We start from the raw sequence: 19,123 nt of genomic DNA on the forward strand, positions 1-19,123 counted from the left end.
GCAGAACAACTCTTTACTTCTCTGGAATCAAGTATCTTTTAAAAGTATTCTATATTCACTTATTGGAAGATAAATAGATAAAAGCTGGGATGCAACTCTGCATAATGCAAGTCACATACTCTTGAAAGGAAAGATGCCAGCATTTGATCCACCACGTAACTAAATAACAGCTTGTCAAGTAATGCTTGTATACAAACTGATAACTGTAGCAATAGTTCTATGATTTTAAATAGTAAGCAAAAGTTAGCAAGAAACAAGATCATCTGTCAACAAACAAGACATTCCCCCCCCTCCCCAAACATTATTTCCAGCTTGTAGTGCAAGATTAGCAACACTTGTTAGAAAATGCCCTCCAAGTGTGCATTGGAGTAACGGGGTGGAGAAGAGCTGGCCCTGCCGAGCCTCAACATCTATACGTTCAGCACGAAATCTGAAAGGGGACCTATGTGCCTATGGTTCTATAATACAGGGACAACAAATATACACAACATTGAACATTTGAGTATTGCACTGGGACCCATTAAGAAACCACTGCTTAATTTGGAACAGTCTATAAAGTCTGCTGGTACTTCAGCCTTTGACAACTTGAGCAATGAAAGAAAATGTCTCCTTTTTCAAATCCCAATCTTATTTTTCTTCATGTATATTAATAGCTAACTTCCGACTCCACATTTCAAACCATAGGGCATCAATAATGCAGAAGGTAGTCCAATAATTTGAGAACCACCTAGATTAGAAAATATCAGAAAACTGTTTCATTGTTCAGATAAGGTCATTTTCTGATTCACACTGAGAAGCCAGCTTTAAACATCCTCCACTTAAATGTCCCCTCAAAAATTAATGGAGAAATCCAACATTTTAATATAATTATAATTCAACACGAGTATTTCTACTTCTATTGTAACCATGATGCAGGCTACTGCTGTGTATGACTCATGGGCTGCATGCATTATGCAACTTACTCTATCCCTGAGCCTCATGGCGCAATGGTTAAACTGCTATACTGCAGCCAAAAGTGTGATTTGGGGTTCAATCCCAGGGAGCCAGCTCAAGGTTGACTCAGCCTTCTATCCTTCCGAGGTTGGTAAAATGAGTACCCAGCTCGCTGGGGGGGGGGTAATGTGTAGCCTGCATAATTAACTTGTAAACCACCCAGAGAGTGCTTGAAGCATTAGGTGATACATAAGCAGCATGCTTTGCTTTTTTGCTTCTGGCCTCACCCCCATCTGAATGCCTTCATGTCCAGTTTGGCCTACAATGTAGGCAGTAAAGAAAGCAGACAGGAGAGACAACCAGATCTACTGTTTTCTTGCAAAGGTCATGAGAATGTGTTGCAATTGGTTCTGTGATGATTTCACATTACATCATACTGAAGCTAACTTCATATGCTGTGCAAATGTAAACTGCAGTGACACACTGCAGTAATCATAAGAAAAAGTGTCCCAGAAATAAGACAGATGTTTTACTACCTTAAAAGGAAAGATAAATCAATGTTCCTGTCTTCTGCCCCCTCAGACTTTTTATGCACTGAACACTAAAAATGCTTCGCACTCCCAGATGCAGGGCTGCCATTTATTCAATGTTACACCCAAATTGCCCCAGACTTGCTCACCATTGAAAATTGCATAATGATATGCAAAGTATCCTCTGTCTTTTTATGCTGTTCATGTGCTATATATATGGCTGTCAGCCATCAAAAACCATTTTGCAGGAAATCTGCAGTTACAATTATGAACCCCGAAAACGTGGGCTGCCACTCAACATACATCAATATAAACCTGTAAAGAAGTTAACATTCCATGTGAGGAAGAATTTGGATCCTTTTATCACTCCTTGCTTAATCTGCTTGATTAAAGAATAGCTTCTTCTTTAAAATGTAGTGTAAATATGAAAGCTGCTAGTACGCTGGCCCAGTGCTTCCTGAATGTATTATAATCTTTTTATTCCTGCAAAGTCTTCTGGGCTAAACAAAACAAAAATTTGCAACCCTACACAAGCTTCTACACCACCAAAGCCATTTTTCTACAGTTCCACACATTCTATCTTAACTTGCTGTAAACTATATTAATAGTCTTATTTCTAGGATATCTTTTATTATGATTACTGGGGTGTGTCACAAATGCAAAAATTAGTTCCCTCTTCTCTATTTTTTCCTCTAGAGTCTGATTTTACAGGGCCCAGAAGTGAAGGACCTGCATACTTTTCATTCAATCCCAATGGAGTCATAAATGAGGCTTCAACTACCCTGTTTCCCTGAAAATAAGCCCTAGTATGATTTTTCAGGATGATTGTAATATAAACCCTACCACAAAAATAAGCCCCAGTTAAATGAAAACCCGCCCTCCACACTTGTGCAGCAACCAAAAGATGACATGACTGTATTTGAATAAAAGTAGATAGTTGCAGATGAAGAAAAAAAATCCCCTGAAAATAAGCCCTAATACGTGTTTTTTTGAGCAAAAATTAATATAAGAATCTGTCTTATTTTCAGGGAAACACGGTATTTACAGTCATATCACCTGCAAGATATGAAAAGCTGTTTGCATCAAGACAATCTTTGATTCAAGAAACACGACATTCAAAACTATACAGTACCTTTTTTAAAAACACAGTCTAGTTACTGGATTTCTGTAAATCCAGTACCCTCAAATTTAGGTAGAGAATTTAACTGTAAAGTCCTTGTCTGTTTACCTCCGCTGCTAACAGACATTCATGAATAACAACAAATCTCTCTACAAAGAGTGGAGGCTGATCACCCATGCTTGTATATGTTACCTGCCTGGACATTTGCAGCAACCAAAAACTGTAACCAGGTGACATGATGATTTTTTTAGGTGTATGAAAGCACACAGGCTAGGAAACACTTCTGCAAGCTAATCTGCTCTAAAACATTGTATCTTCAAAAAGCAGATGATATGACTTGATTCTAAATGAGAGTTTAGTCAGTGGTTGAAAATGTAAATGTACAATTTTAATGTAAAATCTGTACCACATGTTTGGGACATTTGAAAGCTCAAAGCTGCTGTGTTAGAATAAAACAGGACTGAGTATTTCTTATGAGAACTTAATTTAACTTGTTGCATTTGACATTTTCTGCTTTATTCTCCCTTGTTCATATTTTCATGCCTGGTTTATTTGTTCTTTTTGCCACGCATCTTCTGCATTTTTTATTTCTATTGTTCATTATGAATCTTTTCACATTAAGTACATTTCACCAACGCGACTCCAATGGTACACACCAAAACATACTGTTGCTCACAGAATGGTACTGTATTATTATTTTTATGTAAGAAAAAACAAATCTAGAGGTCTGCTGGCACAACATGAGATTCATCTAGATAGCATCACGAACCACTCAAATGGTTTTAATTACTGTAAATATGTTCTGTCAAGTCTATGATGACTTGTGGCAAACGTCTAGGTACAGAGTACTCAGAGGTGATTTCCCATTCCCTCCTTCTTCTTGTTTAATGTCAAAAGGGGCCTTTTATTGTCAACCTTTTTCATCTCTGCATTTCTGGAACTGTGCAGCTTGCACAAGACTATATAAGCTGGTTCTTCTTCTGGAAGGCACAGTGGAGAATTGAATGCCCAAGCTCTGGCTCCACAGCAAGCTACTTTAAACCCTGTTTATTTCTCTTGTTCCAAGAGAAACTGAACACAAAGAAACTTTGTATTCTGTGGAAACTTGATGGATGAAAAGCCACAGATCAAAGGAAAAAAATGAACTTTTTAACCATTTGTGTTTCCTCTTAATCGAAAGAAACCACACACACCTGCACAGGGCACTTTGACAAAAATAAGCAAAACCATACTATTGGGGAATTAGTATTACACTAATAGCTAAAATAACTCAGCTCATTAAAGAAACACGGGCATGTAATCTTAAACTGCAGAAAGTTTCTTTCACAATAAATAATGCACAATTGGAACTCTTAAGGCATATGCTGTTCAAAAGAAAAGTGCTGGTAATTTTAAACAGAAACATCAAAACCGTGAAGTTATTTAGGAATTTTCAAGTTCATATATTTTTTGCACAGAAAATTCTTAGGCAAACATGTCGGCAATGTCTACAGGAGATCCACACTTATCTGAAGGCACATATGTGGTTCAATATATCCCATCAAACCTCCTCTTCCTTTATACTATTACAAAGAGTACAGTACAAATTCATGGCCATAGAATGTGACACTGCAAAGCATGAGAAGTCATTTTGTCAAATCTTTTTCACACTGGAGCGTGAATTTATTTCCACCATTCTTCCAGGAAAAATTCAAATTGAGGGAGTTTGCCCTTACAGCTCCAAACAGCTTGGGCTCTTAGAAAAATACAGAAAAGTATTCTGTAATGCACCAAATCTATTCCCATACCTCATGGGAGGTATTTTCAAGGACAGGCTGATACTGCATTGATTCCACCCACCCCCCAGGTTCATTGAGCTTGTCAACACATGCTTCAAAAGAGGAAATAAGACCAGGATCAGCCTTGCTTGCAGGACCAGCCCTACACAAACAAACTGATGGGGAAATTATCTGTTTCATAACTATTTTGTTGCATACTTAGGACAAAACTGTAAGTTTCCCACAATAGAAAACTAACCCATTCCATGAAATCTTATTGAAATTTCCAAGATCAATCTTAAAACAATTACTGTGCTTTATAAAAGCATCTCTATTCTAATACATAACGGCCTATGGGGGAAGGGCGGAAGAAGATTTTTTTATGGCTGAAGGACAGGAGTGGGAGGATATAGTGTAGAAGAAGTGGTAAAAGAGCCATCATTTTTGGTAGTAATCCTGTCTCGTCATAATTATAAACACCAACGCTGCTGGGAACAGAGGCAGGAAGAGCTTGACAACCCCCAAATGCATATTTGTAAGGGTGCAGCCATCCTTTGCAAATGGCATAAAAGCTCTTTGAAACCTGCATTAGAAAAGCCAGAACAGTGGACTTTAGTGGAACGACTATGAAATAATGTCCTTTTCTCAGCAGAAAAAGAAGCAGAGTTTCAAGTTCATTTAGTCATCTCAACATTCCAGGACTCTCAAGAGGTCACATCGATTCTCATCTGACCTTGGGAATTACAGGTATTATAAAAATTACAACAGATGGAAGCATAACATTATTTGTAAAGCATAAATAACTATTATTTATACAGCATACTTACTTGTAGCCTTGCTAAGTGAGGAGGGGACTTTTGGTTTAGGATAAATGAAAACAAACATAGAAGAGGCATATATGCTCATCTTCTTCCATTGGTTTCTGGAACAGCCCCAGAAATACTAAGGATGTGTTGAGAGGAATCACTAGAACGAGAAGGACCATCTGTGTTCATACACGTTTCCCTCATTTGTTGCCTTAATTCACCCTATATATGTAAAGCTGCTTCACACTAATACTCTAATGGTCCACCTACCCTACTCTCTCCTTTTTTTCGCCACTGCTGCACCCTTCTTTGCCCAGCCCAGCCCATGACCCCTTTCCACACCTGCTGTGCACCTCTTCAACTTGGTGAGCCAGCCCCATTGCTCTTTCCCCTCCTTCCCACTACTGCTGCTTCCTCTTGCCCAGCCAGCCCCATTCATCCTTCCCTGTTTTTTCCCTGCTACTGTAGGCATCTTGTTGCCCAGCCAGCCCCACCATTCTTTTTCCTCCAAATGGGGAAAACAAGCCAAAATGACCCAAAAGAGGCACTTCCTTTTATAGCAAACGAAAGGAGTGATGAATAGAAGAACCAAAAACAGAAGGTGCACCCCTCCAAATGAAACTAAAACAAAAGAAAATGAAAGTTTCCTCCAGAGGGCATCCCTGTCATTAAGTACCCAACATATGTTGTACTGGGCAAGAGTTTTCTTCGGGAGAGTTATCCAAAGTATAATCCAGGGACTATATTCAGATTAGCATTATTTTTCTTATGGCTATAATGCATATTAGGCACTATAACAAGACTCTACAAATATAGGATTTATTTTGAGATGCTATTATATGTTTCTAATTTTTGCTCCTCGTTATTGATTTCATGATAGATACTTCAGAAGACAAGATAAAGGCAAAGACCGAAACTGAACTATTGGAGAGCTTTTTTGTAACATGAACAGAAACATGCATCAGAAGGAAAGTAATAGCATACAACTGCAGACCAAAGAGTAAGAGTTCACAAAATCTGTCTTTCACATAGCTAGTCTCTTTTATCTCTTCACTATTAGTAAGAAACTTTGAAGGAAAGAAATGCAAGCAATGCTAGACTAAACTGGACAGATACAGAATTACCTACACAAGCAAAATAATATAAACAAAAGGATGGAAGCGAGTCTACATGATGTATGGAAAAGCTTTCTAGGATTACAGAACTTTGAAAAGTCACAATGGCCAGGATTTAGTTGCCTATTTCACTTACTTTTATGCATGTCTGCCTATAAAATGTATATATCTAATAATAACATAAGCAAATGCAGTGAGACAGGACCCAAATTCATGCTTGTGAATATCAGTCACGGCCTTTAACTTCACAGCAGAGCTACACAGCAAGCTTGAGTGATGCCCATCAGCTGACTCAGTTGGCACTGCTCCTGCTTCAAACCAGGTGAGTGGAATATTGGCACAACTGGTGTGCATCTTCTCATCTAGGCTCAGCCAGTCCTGGTGGCTTTTTAAAACTTTCAGTGGACAAAGTATTTCCCAAAAGAGTCCAACTACATTTCTGCCTCTTTTGGAAAATGGCACTCAGAGGACAAAGTTACCTCAAAGTGGCTGACAAAAACATGTTTAGACATCTTTATTCCATATGCACAGGCACAGACTGAACATATGCATGACATCCAGCTGATTCTCAAGCCTTTCCAAGTCTTCAGCATTCTATGAATTCGATAGCTGCATTTTAAAAAGTATGGAATTATTTCAGGAGCTCCATTGATCATGGTCACAATTAACATTAATAATCTCATTACCTTAAGATCCTTTGCAAGCTGTATCTGCTTCAGGTCCGAGATATATCTCTAAAATGTTTTCCAAAGGCTCAAGATCTTGTAAGAATTTGCAGGAACACGTAAATGTGATCTAATGCTATTAGTGAAATTAGAGATTGAAATGACCTAGTAAGCTAGGAAGCCTTGTCTCAAACTCACCAGGCCAGTTCCAAAATGTATGCTCTTACAGCAAGTAACAGTCCACTTAAAATTTCAAAACAGAGGAGACTACGCCTTGAGAGATTTTTAATCATACATATTTACCATGATGACAGATTTTTTAAAAGTCTGAAGAGTAAGATGCAATATATGGTCTAGTGGAGTACAGTGACCAAAATTCTACTGACCTCTTACACCTGTGTAATGCAGCTAGCAAAAAACCTCACTAGTGAACTGACACAAGACATTAATGTAAACATTTGCTGGGCAAACTAAGTGATGCAACTCAGCATGCACCAGTAAATTTACACTGATTTATTCTGTGATTTGCCAATAGGTGTAACTAATAGGGTTTTGACCACTAAATTTACTTTGAAAAGTGTTGTTCACCCAGCACTGGGGGGAGGGCAAACAGATTACACTATGTGTGTGCATGCACACACACACACATATTTATATGTACATCCACAATTAGAACATTCAATGCAATTTGGAGCAAGGCCTGAGAACCCCATAATTATACTGGATATATAACTTTGAAGTGTATTCATCTGCTGAACATGAAGCCTGCACTGTAGAACATTATTTGCACAGATGGGCACCCTAGAAAATCCAGCTGGTGTGCCACACACAGAGTAAGCTATTTACATCAAAATACACAATGAGGCACAATGCTGATGGAAGATAACACACAAAACCTGAACAGATAAATCGGGTACAGGAAGCTTCCACAATTCAACAGAAAACATCCATCTTGTACATTTTACTGAATATAATGATTTTACCTGAAGTATAATGATATATCTCTCCACTAAAAAATTGGAACTGTCTTAGTGATACTCTATAAAATCTACTAGATTGACCGAAGAAAAGCAAGGAAATGTACAGTTCAGATTATTTCTTCTGTGATCTCACATTGCCGCATAACATCCTCCCAACGTGGCAGGTGTTTTTTTTAACAATTTGTGATATTACACAGGTATGGTGAATTATCTAGGCCCAACTAACAGCTGCATCACAACTTTTTAATTTTACATTACATTCAACTGATCTTACTTTTGATAATCTGCTCAACAGGGTTCTCTCATTTTCACATTACTCAGGATATAGGTACAGGTATAGGAATCCAATTATAATTACAGTACTTGTAATGCAAGTTCTATAACTGTACACATAATTCCAACTACTGGAAAAATCATTCCTTACAGAAATTATCCCTGAATGGTGAAAGTAACTTCACAAATCATTAACACCCTGCTACTCAGAAATGTATCTGATAACCGAACGCATCCCTGTATTTTTAAAGCCCATATGTAAAGCAATAATATGTGATGTAGTGAAATAATAAAGCAATATGTAAAATAACGTGATATGGTGACTCAAACAGCCACTTTTATACTACCATATAATCTACCTTTTAAAATATATGCATACTTAAGAAGACTAGGAATACTCCTGTAGTATTTTTGGATTATTTAAAGAGATGAGAGAGATGACTGGAAAAGAACAGGGGGAATAACCATAAAGTGGCAGGTAAATGATCTACATATGACAGAGGAGGAGAAACATCTCAAAGGAAAAAAAAATCCATCACCATCATTGCTTTGATCATTATATAAATCTATATGGAGCTGAAAAACAGACAGAACCTTAATTGCACCAGCTCACAATTTTAAAGTTCAACCTGCTTTAAGGAAGGTTAATACTGTCAGTAGGAGTTCCATTCTCTGGCCCAGTATGTATCTCTCTGCTAAGTATACGCTAAGATTGCCAGAGGATAAGGGAGTTTTCAGAAAACCCACACTTAAGGCAAATATCATTTCTAGCAATTTATATGCTGGTCTTTATATTATAATCATCACCACCATAGAGCTGCGGAGCTGGAAGAGACTCTAGGATCATCAAGTCCAGTCACAGTCAAGGACACACTGGGGAATAGAACTCCTCAAGATCTAAACTGCTGAGTTATCCAGCTGTTAAAATAAAAACAAAGGGGGGGGGGAAATGGTTGGCCAGAGAACTTATTTAGTAGGCAAATTTATATCCCACTTTTCAAGAATCATTCAAGGTGGCTTGCAATGGGTGTTTTTTTTGGTGTGTGTTTTTATAGCAGTATTTTTTTAAAAAAAAGATTCCCCCCCCACACCTCTCAGAATAGTAAAAAGCCAAAACTTTAAGATTCCTTCCTCAAGGTGTGATGATGTGGGTGATGGAGCCACTGGCAACCAAAGGGGGGGGGGGGAGAGAGAGGAAGGAGCCATGCTTTCCTAATGCCTGGGCAAGGGTGCCTGCTTTGGGGGTGGGTGGGAGGGATGGGGTCGGGAGGGCCACGTCCCACCTCCTCCAGCTCGCAGCCCCCCTCTAGGTCAGGGCCTTCGGGGGGGGACTTCCCCCACAACCACGCCTCCCACTCCACCCGGGATCACCGGCAAAGTCCCTCTCCCCAGCCGAGGAGGGGCTTGGCGACCCTTTTTTTTTTACTTGAGCAAAGTTGAAAGAAGGACCTCCAGGCGAAAGGGACGAGGGGGGGGGGGCGGGAGGAAGAGAGCGGCGCTTCCTCCGGGGAGGGGGGGGGGGTTGGGGACGGGCGAGCATAGTATTCGCGAAGAAAGACGAGGCCAAGCGAGAGGTGGGCCCCGGCCCCTCGCGGCTTCCCCTCCTCGTTGTCGAGCAAGAGCAGCTGCCCCCCCTTTTTTCCCTTCCCGGCCGAGAGGACCCCGAGTTCCCCCCCCCCGCGCCTCCTCCTCCGCGCCGCCGCCGCCCTCTCACCTCCGGTGCCGTCGGAGTTCTCGTTGAGGCTGCCCGAGGAGTCGTGGTGGGAGCCCACACACCCGCCCATGGGGCCCGGCCGTCCCGGCCCGGAGACCCCCACCCACCCCACCCCTCACCCCCAGCTCCGCCCGCTCTCCGCCCCCGAGCTCCTCCGTCTCTGTCGTCGCCACCGGCCGGGCAGGCGCGCTGGCTCCGGAGCCGCCGCGGCCGCCTCCCTCCTTCTCTCCTCCTCCCCGTCCTCGTCGTCTCCCTTTCGGCTCCGCTCGCCCCGGCCCCGCCTCGGCTCCCGCCTCCCGAGCCCCTGGGCCCGCCCCGCCGTTGGCGCGGCCTCCGTCAAACGCCCACCCCAGCGAGACGGCCCGGGCCGCCGAGGGAGCCGCTAGGAGCGGCCGCGGGAGAGGGAGCGCAGGAGGGCGCTTTGCCCAGCCGTGCCTCCGCCTCCCAGGAAGGCTCTGCCTTTTTCTTTTTGAACCGCCGAGAAAAGACCGAGGAGACGCCAGGAGGCTCAGAGAAGCATCTTCGTTGCCTGAGGCAGAAAGGGCGGGGGCTCGAAGCATCCAAGCTCTCTTCAGCGATGCCATTCCTGGCCCCCACCTCGCCGCCTCTGAGATAAGCTCCTCTGGATACAGACCCAGATGGGCATCCATTATTCCTTTCATTTAAAGGCGGAGACCTGCAGAAGCCTGCCTGCCTTGCACTCCGAAATGCAGTAAGGCTCGTTTGGCTAATTTTACTTTCAAATAAAAGGATAATCCGAAGAACCCCCAAGAGAGGCAGCAGCCTGGAGGAGGAGGAGGAGGGCATCTTCGTTTTCCCCACCCCACCCCACCCCCGCTCCAGAATGAGGCCATGGGTCCATTTCGAAGAACTTCGAACTGCAGGATTTCCATCCATCCTTTGGATTGCATTTCTAATAGAAAGTGGTGCGATCCGGGTTGGAGCACGTGGTTTCGCCGGAGACAATGCAGATATAATTGTACAAGTGGTCCAAACTTGATCTTAACATACCCTGGTCAGGAAATAATTGTAAAGCATATTATTAAACTAAGCTCTTGAAAGTGAACAAGGTGTTGGTAGATCTACAGGGGTTATGCTTCAGTGCATAGTACAGCAAAGGAGGGTATTTGGTTTTTTTTTTAAAGCCTTGTGGGATTATAGTTTTATTTTAAAATGTGTTGTAGGCGAAAGACCCTTTTATGAAATTCAGTTGTATAGTACATTCTAATTCTACATTATAAGACTGTGCTAGCCTTATTTTTTTTTTAAATGCAGCTTTGTAAATAGGGGCCAACAGTTCTTTAATTGGACTCTCAGTTTTGTGGGGTTCCATAGGCTTTTATCTTCTGTAGGGCAAGTCTAGTAAATACCCTCAAAATTTGCATACCTCAAACTGAGTCCGTGTCTCAAAAAAGACAAATATTCAATCATACTTATCTAGAGGTTTCTAAACAAAGGTTAGATGGCAAACTATCAGGAATGTTTTAAGTTGCTGATTTCCATCTTTGGCAGGGAGTTGGACTGAGTGATCTTCCAGCTCTAGCAGTTCCATAATTCTGTTATTCCAAATATCAGCAATAAATTGGCACGAGTAGTAACAGTTTGGATCAGCCGTATTTTCAAACTCTCATCCAGATTATCCTAGGAGCTTCTTTTCTTGGCATGACTGGTGTCACCAGTGTACCGATGGCACCCTACCTACTCTATCTCCTTTCCATCTAAATTCGAGGAAGCTGTTTCACCTCTAGATCAGTGTCCGGTGCTAGTAATGGACTGAATGAGGGTGAATAAACTAAAACTTAGTCGAAACAAGACAGAAACACATAGCAGGGGATAGGGATTCAGCTTATGCTGGATAAGGCTACAGTCCCTCTAACAACCCAGTTGTGCAGCTCGGATATGCTCCTGGATTCGTCTCTGAGCTTGGGTGCCTAGGTTCTGGCAGTGGCCAGGAGTGCCTTTGCACAGTTAAAACTAGTGCACCAGCTGCCCCCATTCCTGGAGAGGTCTGATCTGACCACAATGACACATGCCTTAATTATACTGTATCCTGTTTGGGTTGCTGTAACATGCTCTACATTGTGCTGCTTTTGGAAAGTGTTTGGAAAATTCAGCAGGTCCAAAATACTGCAGTCAGATTGCTAACTGGGGCTGGTTAGAGGAATCACTTAAACCACCTGTGACAACAGCTGCACTGGCTGCTGATCCATTTCCAGACATAATTCAAACTGTTGGTTTTACTCTATAAAGCCCTAAATGACTTGAGTCCAACCTATCTCAAGGACTGCCTCTCCCCTTATGAGCCCACTCACAGGTGCATTTGGTGAGTGCACAAGAGGGCCTTCTCTGTTGTTGCTCCCAGACGCTGGAACTCCCTCCTACAGGAGGCCAGACTGGCCCCATCTTTGCTGTCCTTCCTCAAGCAGGTGAAGACCTTTCTCTTCAGGCTTTCCCTTAGTGACTGACTTGTCTAAGTAGGGTTTTAAAATTGGGGCAATTAATATTTTGTTGTTTTAATAATGCTTTTATTAAATATAATGTAGTGTATATTTCATTCTTGTGAAGATCATTGCTACTCTCTGGAACTTTGTGTAGGCAAAGTGAAGTCCTTACCTCTCTCTCACTCTCTCTCTCTGAAGGTGCACACTTTGACAAAGAACAGTGTGGATTTCAGTTTAATCGCGGTTTATCTATTCCTCCAAACGTCTGGCCTCTTGTTGCTTCAGAGAAAGAAGATGGAATCCAGGGTAGTCTCAAAATAAAATAAGACTTTCTTGATTCGGAATGGTGCTTGTTCATTACCAAGCTCAACTGACATGTGTAGCAGTGAAGATAGCGGATGGTGGAATATGTCACAGAGTCCGTTCTCCACAATGCACGATCACCCACACATCATGCTCACCATACACTAGGCTCTAAATCATAAGTGGACAAAGTCTAATGACTGAGAGGCCAAGTTCAAGTTTGCAGCTCTTATCATGGACTGCAGCAAACTTCTGAAATGGCCAGAAATGGCTTGTTTTTTGAGGCTGGGGAGTCACAAGAGATTAATGTAAGTGAGAGTACCACACTCATTAAACAAGCCAAGACACAAACAGAAAACTGCTGTTCCTAGAAGTCTCTCCCCCACTGCAAAATGTCTCTCTTCTGGCCATTATTTTTCCTGAACTAGGTTGGGGGCTCTGGGACAGCTATACTTTTCCCACTCCTGCTGTAAACAATGTTTGTTCTCTCTCTCTCTCTCTCGTTTCTTTACTCTGAGAACAATTTGGTTAGTTCTTGAAACAAGACTGTACTGATGGTAAGCTGTTAGCCTGGAGCAAGGAAATCATTGAAGTTGGCATTTATGGTGATTATTGGTGCCTTCTTAAATTATTGGATTCAGAAACTGTAATGCTGTCTTAGAAATCAAGGAAATGCTTACCTCTGGGTCTAGTAATCAAGCAGCAGGATCTCCTTTGTTCTATCCTATTACATTCCTGGAAAGCAGTTTTTTTTAAAACAAAACAAAACACACAAACATTGCTTTGTATTACAAATCTCACAGTAAAATCCAGAATATTGTAAGGTATAATCTTATGCATGCTGGAAGGAAAGTGAATCTTAACTGAACAAAGCTGGACTTATTTCACAGAGAAAGTCATGTACAGGGGAGAAAAAAAATACTGTACTTGGAAGTTAAGTCCAAAAATGAACTCAACATGCTCAGTAAGCATGGACTATTATCCTGGCTGATTGTTGGTAGGACAAGAAAACGGAAACATGTATGTAGTCATGCATTAACCATCTGGTGGATGGCTGGTATACTGCTACAACCAGAGCGGTCAACACGATTGGACCTAAACGCCCTCTCCAAGCCCATCCAACCCCATAGTTTCACCAGCAGCTGAGGGCCATGAAGTGTAATCTGTGAAGGCTAGAGAGCACTTGGAGAAGGGTCCCAACAGAATCTAAAAGCCGCCAGGTTCAGCCGCCAGGATCACAGCTAGCATTTAACTAGCTAGGGTAAATTTTTATTTATTTATTTATTTATTTATTTATTTATTTATTTATTTATTTATTTATTTATTTATTTATTTATTTATTTGATTTTTACCCCGCCCCTCTAGACCATGTCTACTCGGGGCGGCTAAAGACTGCTAGAAGAGCATTCTTCGCTGACCGGATAAGCGAAGCTCACAATCAGCAGGTGGAACTTTTTTGTATAATACATGATCTACCCGGAGTTGGCCACAGTGATAGGCCTCCCTCTAGTATTTCTAGAGCATTTAAAAAATCTAAAGTGGAGGCCGTCCACTGTGACCTTGATCCCTTTTTACAGACAGTAGATAAAGCTGAGATGTCCAGTGCATCATCTTGTCCGGCGAGGTTAACTTGCTTTCAACCTGTGACGTCCAATGAGGTGGACAGGCTTCTTGCACGCTGTCGTGCCACCATCTCCTCTTTAGACCTTTGTCCGGCTTGGCTCATCAAAGCAGCCAAGCCGATAAGAATGGGCCACTGCAGTAATTAATGGGTCTCTTCAGAAGTGCATGGTTCCCCCTGCCCTCAAGGAGACACTCATTAGGCCCATTTGAAAGAAACCTAATTTGGTGGTGGACGAAATTGGTAATTATAGGCCAATCACCAATGTTTCTTTCTTGAGTAAAGTGGTCGAGAGGGTGGTGACCAATTAGCTCCAGGCCCTCCTGGATGAAACTGATGCCCTTGATCCGTTCCAGTCGGGCTTCAGGCTGCGGTATGGTATGGAAACCGCATTGGTTGCCCTGTAGCATGACCTCTTGAGCAAGGCCAACGGGCAATATGTCCTTGTTGGTCCACCTCTATATCTCAGTGGCCTTTGATACCATCAACCACAGTATCCTCCTGGGGTGGCTCTCCAAGTTGGGATTGGTGGCCTTGTTTTGGCGTGGCTCTGTTCCTTCTTGAAGGACCTTCCCCAGAGAGTGCAGCTTGGAGAGATGACTTCCACACCATGGATCCTCAAATGGGGGGTTCCGCAGGGGTCAATCATCTCACCAATGCTATTTAATATCTATATGAGGCCGCTGGATGAGATCATCCGGAGTTGTGGGGCCCAGTGCCATCAGTATGCTGATGACAAACAGCTCTACCTCTCCTTTTTTCCAACTGTAGTTGATGCTGTTTTGATCCTTGAACGCTGCTTGGGGACCGTTCTGGAGTAGGTGAGGGCAAATGGACTGAGGCTGAATCCGAACAAGATGGAAATCTTGTGCATGGGATAAGCGAAGGCTTCAGCAGGTTGGAAAACTCCCTTTCCTTTGGGGAAGTGACTCTTTTCAAGAGGAATGAGGTTCGCAGTTTGGGCATCTGCCTGGACCCAGATCTCACCATGGAAACCAGGTGGCATCTGTCGTCCGGGTAGCCCATTTCCATATTCAGAGGATTGCCCAGCTGCATCCCTATCTAGACGCGGGGGCGCTCACGGCACTGATTCATGCACTCATAATCTCAAGAATAGACTACTGTAGTGCTCTATATGTGTGGCTATCCTTGAGGTTGATGTGGAGACTTCAACAGGTCCAAAATTCAGCGGCTAGATTAATAATTGGGGTGAAAAAATTCCAGTACATCTCCACCATTCTGGCCACCCTTCATTGACTGCCGGTTCATTTCTCCATTCACTTCAAGGTTATGATAACATTCAAAGCCTTAAATGGTTTAGGACCTCTGTACCTATCAGAATGCCTGCTCCCAGCCAGATCTGTCCGTGATATCTGTTCTTCACAGACAGGGTGGTTGAGGGCCTTGACCCCAAAGGAGGCCCAGACCGGATGGAAAGAACAAGAAACCGGGTCTTCTTGGCAGTCACCCCCCACCTATGGAACAACCTGCCCATGGAGATTCGTCTGGCAGCCTCGCTGGATTGGTTCAAACAAGCACTGAAGACATGGCTCTTCTGCCAGGCTTTCCATGAGCATTAAGTTTTTGAGATCTCAGCCTCCCTTTTAACCATCATTTTTACCACCCTTTCATCATCCTTTTTACCATCTTCATAGCCATCTCTTTTAATTTATCCCGCTGGTTATGGTATTCGTTTGAATGTATGTATGTGGGGATAAATCCAATAAGTAAATAAATCAATAATAAATTAACAGATTACAAACTGAAAAATCAATTGCTCACCCTCACTTATAAATTCATACACCTAATACTGAATCTTACTGTCTCTTATCTGCTTGCTGACATTAAGACAGCTGTAAAGAAACGTCACTGGGGACAGAAGAGCCCTGTTTGATATATATATGCTGCTGTCACTCTTATTGGACAGGAACAGACCCTTAGCCACACAAGGAAGCCAGGCCACTCTAAATGATCCCCTGGCCTCCCCTCTCACTGGGCTTGCTTGTCCCTCTTTGTGTGCATATTTATCTCCTAATGGATGATATGGAGCTCATTTAATAATTTATTTGTAAGTATTGCAAGCCACTTATTTTTCATTTGGTGATCAATCTCATTCTACTCAAGCTGCTTGCACACAAAACTTTCTGGCCAGGGGTCTACACAGGAACAAGTTGGAAAAACAAACCACATAAGATTAGCTGGCCTTGGCTGTGAACATTTTGATTGGGTCCATAAATGCAGAAGTCCACCAATAAGAAAGGAGGAGGAAGAGGAGGAGAATACAGGATGGTGACAGGATCCCTGACCAATCTGCTTGTTATCAGGGAAGCAAGGTGATTGGCTGGGTAGTGCATGTAGCCAGCCTATACTAGAGCCAGAAGGTGGAAAGAGCTGGGGGTGGTGGTGGAGAGTGATGAGAAGGAGAGTGTCACTGAAAAGAAAGTTTTTTGTTGGGTTGTTGTAACTGAAGAAGAACTGAAGCTTAGATCTGTTCCCATGTCGAGTTTCTACTATAATAAAAAGATACCATTTCCATTCTTTAGTGGCCACTCAGTCTGGTGTAGTTAATGGCTGGTGTCAAACATGTTCCTGGAAAGTTGTTTTAAAAAGTGACAAGCTTCGGTTGGGGCTGGTCGTAAGGATTACCTGAGAATTCTTTAGAAAAACAAGCAGAGTACAGAGCATGCAGGTGCTGCCAGCTCTGAAGAGGTGGTTGGTGCTGTGGATAGGGGAGGTTTTCTGGAAGGTCAACACCCTGGAGATGGGGGGGGCTATTGGGGGAGATCCCACCCTGGAAATCCCCACATTAAAACAAACTCTACAAGACACAAGATCTGCTGCTTTGCTCCAGTAATTCTCTTAAGCTTTGCGTGCGTATCTAAATAATTAAACAGCTACAACAAAGATGCCATCCCACTGTGATAATTTCCCATCTAAAAGAAACGGCACTCTGCAGTGCTGCCTGCTTGATTTCTTAACCACCTTAGAAAGGGGAGAGTGGGCTGAGGACTTTTCTTCATGCTGCTGTAACTTTAATTTATGGTAAAGAAGGTTTGTTAAGCAATATGGGGAGATACTTTTCTTTTTTAAAAAAAATGCTGGGTAAGGTTTCTGGGAGTTGCAGTCCAGGCATGCCTGGGTTATCCAAGGTTAGGAACCGCTGTTCTAGCCCTTTGCTACTAGAATGACAGAGCCCAAGAGTGAGTCTGTAGAGATTCTTGTGCAGTGGAGGGAGATGCTGCTGTCACAGCGATCTCTTAAATAACAGGCTCCTCAATCTGACTGCATATGCACAAGCCACTTTATTGCCATGTTATTTTAGTAGGCGTTCATTATAATAATTTGTTTAACCTTCAAAAATCTGCAGAAATCCTGCATTTCCATGGAACCACAAAACGGTCCTTGCAGATATTGCAGCGTTAATTCCGACTGTGTTTCAGGACTTGAGTCATCTCAGGTGCTTGAGTAATTGCTTTCCTGACATTTTGAAAAACAGTCCTCAGGTGACCCAAGCTGCCTTCACCAGCTATTCTATACTGAAAAAAGAAACCGCTATCAGATGCATGTCACCAAAGGAACAACATTCATTTCTGATGGAGGGGGAATGATTAAAATATGCTTGTCCCTCAAACCAGCTATTTCAAAGCTGCTGCCATTTGAACATCTTAAGACCATGAGTTAATGTTAAAAGAACCCAATACCATAACATCACAAGGTGAGTGCTGGTTAATGCTGAACATGCTTAAAAATATGGTCTGGTGACCAGTGTGTTCCAGGGCACCTGAAGGTCATGGACAACTAGGTGATGGGCTTGAAAACACCACTTTAAACTAGAAACTCCATTGACCATCTGTAGCGTTCTTTATTTATTTGATCTATGGTCTATGTTATGTAATATAATGGTTTATGAATATTAATGTTGCAGAGAGGCGGAGCCGAGACAGATGCTATAAGAGGCGGAGCCTGAGTCAATATTTGAGTCAGAGTGTGAGATTAAGAGAGTTTTAAGAGTGTGTAGAGAGAAGGAGACAGTGTAATAGAGAGTGTAGTTTGGGGAAATTCTGAGGAATGATTAACTACTGAAGATATTCATGAATCAATCTATGTATTCAATAAACCAAAGTTTTATTTTAAAGAACTTGAAGTGTGGACCTGAATCTTTCTGAAATAAATGGTGATTTAGAGACCACCTGGTGGCAGCAAGTGTTAAAGAAGAGAGTGTCTCCCTTCGTGTGCTCTGGGGGCTTGAAGGTCAAGCAAGGGGCACGAGGGTGGACGCCACAGCATCATTTTTTCTATTGTTCACTGAATTCTTTATTATTAATCAAATAATTCAATGAGACTGGAAGATAATGAACATTAGTTCTTATATTGTATTTCTTGCATTTTCTTTGAGCAGTACTCTTTTCAACAGTATGAAACCCACATGTGTACATTTATCTATTTCCTTCATTTGCTAGCCTGCAAACAGTGGCCATGTGTCAGTAAGTGTGTTGGTCTTTGAGGAGCCACAAGACAGTTTTGTTTCTATATAAGAGTCTAACATGACTTCTGTCCTGGAATCAATCCCTTTAGATAGAATATTATTTCTATGATGAAAATTGTTCAGTTTCTCTTTGTGTTCTTGCATTAAGACCCGATGTTCTTTGTTGTAGGGAGCCACCCAAAAAGTCACTTTACATGCTGGAGTTTAGATAGAGAGATAGCACAGTGTGTATATAGTTAAAAACCTGATGGGTTATTTCAAGAAGTACATGTTTGCGAACAGTTGGGTCATACAGATGACCTTCTCAGGGAACCAGAATTGACTACAGCTCTTTAAGAAAAGCCACTAGGGTTTACTGGACAAAGGAAGAAAACATACA

At 42.2% G+C, this 19,123-nt stretch overlaps 1 protein-coding gene and 1 long non-coding RNA gene across 2 annotated transcripts in view; one reads left to right on the forward strand and one right to left on the reverse strand.

The window, feature by feature from the left end:
* Positions 1 to 10,028, reverse strand: part of UBTD2 (ubiquitin domain containing 2) — a 90,569-nt gene extending 80,541 nt beyond the window's left edge. Inside the window, exon 1 of the mRNA XM_072990243.2 lies at positions 9,894 to 10,028. Within this exon, the coding sequence (XP_072846344.1) occupies positions 9,894 to 9,963 (70 nt within the window). The 5' untranslated portion in view covers positions 9,964 to 10,028. The remainder of the gene's footprint in view (positions 1 to 9,893) is intronic.
* A 446-nt stretch (positions 10,029 to 10,474) lies between these two features.
* On the forward strand, positions 10,475 to 16,800 carry LOC144586857 (uncharacterized). Its single transcript, XR_013541922.1, has 2 exons — positions 10,475 to 10,605; positions 12,533 to 16,800. It is a non-coding gene; the product is annotated as an uncharacterized LOC144586857 (long non-coding RNA).
* Positions 16,801 to 19,123: the final 2,323 nt, after the last annotated feature.

Source organism: Pogona vitticeps, chromosome 2 (genome assembly GCF_051106095.1).
Source record: "Pogona vitticeps strain Pit_001003342236 chromosome 2, PviZW2.1, whole genome shotgun sequence".
Lineage (NCBI taxonomy): Eukaryota > Metazoa > Chordata > Lepidosauria > Squamata > Agamidae > Pogona > Pogona vitticeps.